The following is an 8,127-nucleotide window of genomic DNA, read 5'->3' as shown; positions in this document are numbered from 1 at the left end:
GGCTTGGTTTCCTGACAACACAGGGGGGAAAGAAAGGGAAGATAAGCATGCCCTCTCAGCTACCATAGCTCAGAGGCATCCTGGGACAGGAAAAACAAAGTTACAAACTTCCGTGTTGGAAAGAGGGGTCTCTCTTCTCTCAGCCCCGTGCTTTCCTGGGCTAAAGAAACTTCAAGCAGCTGGAAATGCTAGCAGGGTCTTCTCTTTACTCTATCCGGCCTCTCGCCGTGGGGCTGAGGAGAGAAACTTCAGTAACCATGGTAACTTGACGCCAGGTAAACAATTAGGAGAAAGAGAAGCTGGCGGGGGGGAAATCACAACTAAAAGATGAGAAAAATACATTTCAGGCTATCAACTACAACAGATCTATACTGAATTTAATAAAAATAAGAACTACCAGGTCTGTTCTTTATTTATGTAGGACAAAATTTAATAGCCTTCTAATACAGATAGATAAGTAATGAAAAAAATTGAAATAGGTATGCTTTTATGAGACTACACATTATTTTCTCAAAATGTAGTAACTTATTGCACTAACCTTAAACCTTCCTCTGAAGCCTGTTGAATTATACAGATATAAAATATAAGATATTTTGTTCTGTTCATGTGGCTTCTAATGTTATCAGCTGAGCTACAAAGACTGAAGAGAAAGTGAATAACCCTTCAGAAACCATTTTAAATGAGGGCTTTTGCAGAAAATGTGGTTAAGCTGGAAATCAAACTGTCCTTTTAATGAATCTTTGTATCAGAAGTATTTTTGGCCAAGAATTTTCATCTTTTAAGCAAACTTCTTGATTCTCTAACCCACTGGAATTAGGTGGGATTTAGTAACTACTGGAGTAGTAAGAGTTGAAAGAGCCTTGATTAAAGAAGTTGAATTGTTTATTATATGATGTAGCTACCTTTGAGAGCAAGTGACTTGTTTCTTATCTCAGGGGTCCTTTATAATCTACGTTTCTGCATTTCTGAATTTGAAACCAGTTCCTAAACCCAAAAACATGAGAATATTCCCTCTTCCCTGTCCCCCTACCCTCTGCCCACTGTTGTAAAGACATACACCCAGGAGAGCAGTCTAAGAGCAGAAGTATGGGAAAGAGGAACAGAAAGTGGAAGTAGATCTGTACACTAATGATAATGAGCCCAAATTAATTAACCATCAGATTTTCACCAGGGTTTGTGAGCAGTGGAGGGGTTCAGAGACAAGTGTGTCCTCCTTACTCTGTTTTTGTGAAAAAACTTGACCTTTCCTGCCAGAATACGTTTTTCAGTGTTTGAAAGCTTGGCTCTTAACCATTAGGGCAAAAAAGACATCAAGAACAAAATTATATGAGAAACATAATTTATTAGGAAACTTGACCGTAACAGGAGAAGTTGTGATAAATTATATAAATTTATTTGGCTTAAAATAAATAATTATTAAGTCTATACTGCTGTAGAATTTGAACAGAAATCCGTTCTGACCTGAGAATCATGAAATGCTGAAAAATGCAGCAGATAAAAACATACAGTGTGCACATGGCAAAACACTGCAATTAACAATTAAACCAGCTGGTGCTCTTCATTTGTCGAACAATCCGTTTGGCACGAGGATCAAACTGGAACTGAGTTGTTCCATGGAAGAAATACACATAGCCTAGAAGTAAAATTTAATCCAATTATATTTCATAGGTGACTTTTTTCAGTGTTTTGGAAAAAAAAAAAATCCCACTATAGGCAGTCCATGTATGCCTGATATTTTTCATTTCCTTCTCATTAAATTTAATGACAACTTTCTGAAAAAAGGTGTTCTATGTGTAGAAGCCCAAATATAAAACATTGGTTAAAGGTAAGTTTCACTCACCATCTTTCTGGAAAGCAGCATTAACTCTGCCAATGTTTCCAAAGTAGGAGACTATTTTCTTGGGATACCCATGGTCCATGGATTTTTTCTTTTCATCATATCTTAGAAGAAGAAATGTCATTACAATTTATGAGAAAGCAGACAATAATTTGAAAGTCAAAAGCAAATTCTTACATTCAAGTCTACTATTACTAAGAAGTCTCATAAAGACTCTCAAATTTGTCCTAAACCAAGACATTAACGTAAGTAGCTTTTTGATTTTTATTATTAACTTTCTCTTAGAGATTTCTCTGAGATTTGAAAATCCTACCTATGGTAAAGTTTGTCACAATATTCCTAGGAACTCTGGAAACATAGATCAAAAATTAATTTATGAAAATTGTTTATTTATTTATGGACTAGCAGAGCCTTGGCCATCACTTGCACATGAAATTAATTTCAATTTCAAGGCACTGAATATCCAGTTCAACATAAAAACAAAACATAAAACTTTGGAGAAGAGAGTAGCACAGTCCTGAACCATAGCTGAATTAGTGTCCGGGACGGACTTCTTAAACAAAATTGCTATCTGAAATTTGTCATAAGATTCAATTAGAAATACAAACAACTTTTAAATTTATAAATATTTATAAATATTATAAAATTTATAATTACTTCCTAGAGGAATTAAATTACAGCATTTTGCATTGATGACTCGTTTTGTTTGAAAAGTTCATTAAAAGTGGACACTGTCAAAACATAGCACAAAAAAGTAGCACTCTTGTGGAGAAAAAGTGAGTAATCCCCTAGAAACTGACTCTTTTTTGTTGGGTAGCTTTTCATTCAGGTGGAAGTACTTATAATCCTGATACAGGAATCTAATGTTTGGGGGGGAAAAAAATGATGAAAAGGTGACATTTTCTAGCAAATGCCTATTTTTTTTTAAACTCCAAAGAAATACATTTAAATTTCTGTAATATGCCTGGTTTAAACACCAATCCACTCAAACCATATGATGATATATCAGTCTTCAGGGAAATGAAAACATGTCTTCTCGTAAATGAACATTAAATCTTACCTCCAGTATCTGTCAGCCACAAAGAAGTATGTTTTCCCTGTGGTTTCATCATTGTAAGCTGCATTAACTCTTTTAACAGTCTTTGGGAACCCAAAGCGATGGATTGGTTTGGGATAGCCGGGTAGAACATCATATCCCCTGATGACCCAGTATTTATCCTCTGAAAAATATGAGCAAGTTTCATTTGTTTTTGCTGTTTATAAAAAATATTTACTTGCATTTTAGATGTCTGGAAGACAATGTGTCTAGATGTCAGTATTATTCTTTTCAGCTTACTACTTTAGAAAATATTTTTAATTCTTGTACTGGGACTAAATCATGAAGACAGGGGAAATGGCTTTTCCTTTTATCAATAAAACATTAGAATCATGAGGAGTGTTGGATAGAACTTTTCCCAGAATTTAAAAAAATTGAATATAAGGTATTTTTCTGGATAACAACTTGGGGAGGGCTCGATGTTGATGAGTAAAACCATTGACATTGGATAGGCATATTGAATTTGTTAAATTCCTGTAATATGCTATTTGATTATAGAACCATACAATATTTTGAAAACTAGGCAATGTGCATCAAGTTAAACTTATTAGGAAACTTATTAGGAACTTATTAGGAAAAGCACATATCTAATAAAAATGCTTTGACAATTTTAGATGAAATTAACACATATATGGTAATAGGTCATGTACTATAGTATGTGCATAATGAATTTATTTGAGATATTTAAAGGTATTTGAGACCTTTGAAAAGAGGGACTGATTGTTAGTTCAGTGAACAGTTATCCTCTCACAATACAGTTTTCCACCAATGTATTTTTGCATTTTTTTTTCAAAATATAACAAATACTAATAAGCATATCAGTAATTGTAGCATAAAAATGCCTGAATTTGTCAATTGAAGTCAGTAAAAATCCTTCTGTACAAAGTGGAGTGCTGTTACCTGAAGAGAACTAGACCTGAAGAAGGGTAGCTGTTCTTATATCTTGTTTTATCAGGGCATTAACTATAACAGAGGGGAAATTTTTCTAGATTATGATCTCTGGAGATCTGTTACAGCAATACGATCCTCTGGTAATTATTTTCAGAATTTCAAGATTATCTGTTCTACTTCCTCAAAAACACTTTAACTTCTGTAACTGCATAGTTTGTAAGAAACAGGAAGTAACAGGTCACAAAAAGTGGAGACCTTCTGATTCAATTACCTTTAAAAATTATAATTTCATCTGTCTCAACGTTTTCATAAGCAGCTTGAATTCCTGATGGTAACCTTGGCCAGAACAGTGAGATAAAATTGAGCTCTGTCTCTGTCCTTGCAGGATGCTTGCGCAGCATGTATCTGTTTTAGACAAAATATAAGTCACAAAATAATTCCACTCCTATCAAAACTTCAAAATAATTATTATAGCTCCTGGAGTACAACAGGGGGGAGATGGGGAGATGGGTTGGACCCCATCCACTGAGTGTAAAAAAATCTAGAGCAAAGACATTCGTAATTTTAGCGCCTCAATTATGTGCTAAAAATTAAGCAAATTGAATATAAGGTCTTCTACTTCTCTGTGGGGCAATAAGGCTCAGAAATCCTTCTCTCTGGCAGTGCTTTCACTTCTGTCCTTGCTCCTGTACTGAGGGTGAGTGTGGGACCCATGGACACAGTGCTAACAGGTACATGAGTGCTCTTGCTTTGCTGTTTATTTGAATCAGTTTCAGAGATAAATGGGTCAAAGTGCTGGGCACAGTGATAGAAAAGTTGGAAAACAACCTACAAGCTCCTGTCAGCTTCTCTGCTCTTGTCAAATAGGACTTTTTGAATTAATAATCTGAGAATGTTCTTCTAGTGCTTCTCTTTGCATTACATTCCAAAAGGACAGTTTTCCCTCATGGATTTTTTTAAACTACTGAATATTTTAAATAAATGATATATATGTTTATTTCTGTTACCTGCCCTTGAAGAAGAATATTTCTCCACGTAGGGTAGTAACAGAATCAAATGTCAAATTTGGGTCACAAGCTTCTGGAGTTATGGGTCCTGTTGGCTGCACAGCAACATTAGACCGTCCTGTAGGATGAATATTTATAATTTAGTGTGGTGAAATATAAGGAGAGGGTTCAGAATATCTCTGAGGACTCAGAAAACACATTTTATATAAAATGTAAAAGGATATAATTTTAAAGTAAGAGTCTGTCATTAAATGTGGATTTCTAATGTTGATAAAACAAGTTGAGTTCATCTTTTCCAAAATGAGATTTTTGTGGAACTGGACTTTAGCTGAAGTTAGCTTCCAGGAATTTTCTCTCTTTTGTTATCCACTTTTCAAAAACTGTTAAACTTCTCATTTGGGTGGAACATTAAATACTTTTGTTTAACTATTTACCAGCCTCCCAAATATATATATATTAAGTAGATATATATTTTCTTACCATAAATAGCCTGAATTCCATCAATGTCATCCTGAGGAAGAAGGAATTCATTGGGATCGGTGTAGGAGTAAGTTGGATACATCAGTGCTCCAGGATCATTTGAATGAGACAGACCCAGTGAATGGCCAAGCTCATGGGCAAGAACAATGAACAAATTGTAGCCTGCAGGATGAAAACCATATGAAACAAGATAAAATCTGTTTCAATACACAATTGACTAAATGGGAAACTAATATACACTTGTACTAATGTACAAGAGAGACTGTAACCAATTCTATCATTGCAACAACACGAAAGCATTGATACAGAACAACTGTATGAGTATGTAAAGGATGTCTGGCCTTAATTGTGTTCTCATTGTCAAGTCTCTAGTGTCCTTCTGTCTTAAACATGAGTTGTTTCCCCTACTATCACATAAATTTTTAGCATCAAGGATCATGTCCATGATGAGGGATTGTTGACAGTAATCCAACAGAAAAAACAACTTCAAGCAATGAGATTACAGTTTTGGTGATACTTGGAGCACCCTAGTAAGCACTCGACTTTGAAGTGCTAGGTTAAGAAAAAGAAAGTCTACCAACAGATTTCCCTGTTTTAGCTTTCCTCTGAATGAAAAAGTATTTTAAAGTGCTGGCTTTAAAATCGTTATAACCCTTATGATGTAATATCACTAAATCATTATGAATGTCACTATGATCTAAAAAATCTATTTTCTGCAAGTTCATGCCTAAAAGTGGCAGTAAAAAACAACAACAAAGAAAAGGCAGTCAATTTTAAATTAAAAGCTCTGTCCCTTTTGCTCACTTTTCTGCCTGTAGTCAGGCTCATGAAATAGTAAACATCACATGAGGTAAGGTTGTATGAGGTTAAAACTATATAGATTCATCTACAAAACTTACCTCTTCCATCTTTTGTCCAAGCTTCCTCCTCATCCATATGCACATCTCCACCAATACCTTCACCGGGCTGGAATGCATGAGCCAGCTGTCCATTGGGACCATCAAAAGGGGAATTGTCACGGTGGTCTAATATGAAGAGGTAAAAAATCAGTTAAAATCCTAAATTACTTCTATAAGTTCAGATGGGTATTTAATATCCTGCATGATTATTGTTACCTCTATAAGCAAAAGAGATCATTATATCTGCCTCCTTGTCCTCAACCTTTTGGAATGTCAATGGCGTCACATTGCTCCAGACACTGAGAGCTCTTCTGATTGCTTCATCTACATCAGCTCGTCTCATCTTTGGGGTGTAATTCAAAATCCTTCAAAGAAAACCCAACATATAATATATCCTTTAGAAAATAGTTGAAATTTCAGTACTTTATCTGAAATAAAATTACTTGTGAAAAAATCAAAAATCTTAGATGTATCTTTCATGAATGAAAATTAATAAAGGCTTTGTTTTAGATACTGCACTCTAAAGTATCTGTCTTCCAGAAATCACTAAATCACTGCATATGTTCATATATGGCATAATCTGATTTCTTCTGACCCCCACCCTGAAGTCGGTATGCTAGATTTATACATTTTGGAACCAGATTAGGAAAGATTACCTGTATGTCAGATTATTTCTTTTCCATTTGGGATTCCCTGGTGTGAACACATATTTCTCTACATCAGGTACACCACATCTGGGTTTTTTCATCACCTCCAGTGTGTCAAGATCAGGTTTTCCGGTCACTTCTAGTCCAAAGAACAACTGCATTTCCTTGAGCTTTGCAGTAAGGGGGTTTTCACCACCGCTTCTTACATGGGGATGGTGATCCCTTTGAAGGTCGTAGAAATTCTGTAGATAGCTCTGAATCAAAGTTTGAAAAAAGAAAAAGAGCATTTTGACTTATCACTACTGTCTTTGGTCACTCATAAAATTTTCTAAGTAATCTTAAACTATTCCCGTATTGACATCCTCTGTGTTTACCAAGACCAGCAACAACTTCCTCACTACAGTTTGCCCATAGTTTTTTGAATTTGTTGTTTCACTGATGAAATATATCAATAAATGTCTTGAAAATCTAATATCTACTATTAATAATTAATTCTATATTACTTACTGCACTCAATTACTCTAACAACAAATCTTACAAGGAAGCTTATAACTGGTATCACCCAAGGAAATTGAGGCTGGCAGTGGGACTCCACACAGCCAGAACTCCCACCAGTACAGAGTCAGACCTGGTGAATCATGCCTTTTATTTTTAGCTACAGAATATGATACTAGAAACCCAGGCCCTCCTACTGAATTTCAAGAATTTTGTCTACAACAAATTATGTTGTGTCTGTGTGAGTTCCCTTTTTCCAAAATATTCTACAAGAGACCTCTTCAGCCAAAACATGGAAAAACATGTTGCCTTCTTCAAGCAAATTTCCTTCCTTATATTATCAAGAGCAGTTATATCACAAGTTTCAAAGCACATTCTGAAGTGTAAATTGCTGCTGAGTTTTACTGTTGCTGCTGGAACCCCTGTCTCAGCAGTTTTGTTATTACCTTACTGTCAACACCAAAAGTGAAGTATACAATATTCAGATGACTTCTGAGTAAATCAGTTCCTCATAATTTTCACACATTTTTCAACATTCACAGGCGGAAAGTAAAAGCTCTCTTAAAACCTCTGCAAAATGGCAAATCTTTAGTTTCCACCCATATTCTGTGAATTACAATTAGAGTTATCTCTCAGAATACCTTATGTTTCCCTTAGATATACATTGAAAAAAATACCTCTACAAGCTGTAGGGTTTTTCCTTCATCTTCTGCTTCTGGAGCCACAGGAAATGCAGAGGAGATGGCCACATATAGCGACAGGAGAATTGCGAAGG

The 8,127-nt window shown here is 35.3% G+C and overlaps 1 protein-coding gene across 1 annotated transcript; it reads right to left on the bottom strand.

Annotated features, from left to right (window-relative positions):
* Positions 1-1,506: 1,506 nt before the first annotated feature.
* On the bottom strand, positions 1,507-7,033 carry LOC131580819 (interstitial collagenase-like). Its single transcript, XM_058842463.1, has 9 exons — positions 6,867-7,033; positions 6,427-6,575; positions 6,211-6,336; positions 5,312-5,473; positions 4,832-4,949; positions 4,096-4,229; positions 2,898-3,057; positions 1,841-1,941; positions 1,507-1,633 (listed from the first exon to the last, which is right to left on the bottom strand). Exons 1-9 carry the CDS (start codon positions 7,016-7,018, stop codon positions 1,533-1,535), a joined length of 1,203 nt encoding a protein of 400 aa, XP_058698446.1. The 5' UTR covers positions 7,019-7,033; the 3' UTR covers positions 1,507-1,532.
* Positions 7,034-8,127: the final 1,094 nt, after the last annotated feature.

Source organism: Poecile atricapillus, chromosome 1 (assembly GCF_030490865.1).
Source record: "Poecile atricapillus isolate bPoeAtr1 chromosome 1, bPoeAtr1.hap1, whole genome shotgun sequence".
Taxonomy (NCBI): Eukaryota; Metazoa; Chordata; class Aves; order Passeriformes; family Paridae; genus Poecile; species Poecile atricapillus.
This window is presented reverse-complemented; position numbering and strand designations above follow the sequence as displayed.

Bases quoted from the DNA above. Each gene is read 5' to 3' on its own strand.
- LOC131580819 (XM_058842463.1), bottom strand. From the start codon at position 7,018: ATGCAGTTGTTCTTTGGACTAGAAGTGACCGGAAAACCTGATCTTGAC. The intron at 5,474-6,210 runs GTAAGTTTTGTA...TTCATCCTGCAG, and splicing joins TTGGACAAAAGATGGAAGAG to GCTACAATTTGTTCATTGTT. The intron at 1,634-1,840 runs GTGAGTGAAACT...TTTTACTTCTAG, and splicing joins TGCTGCTTTCCAGAAAGATG to GCTATGTGTATTTCTTCCAT.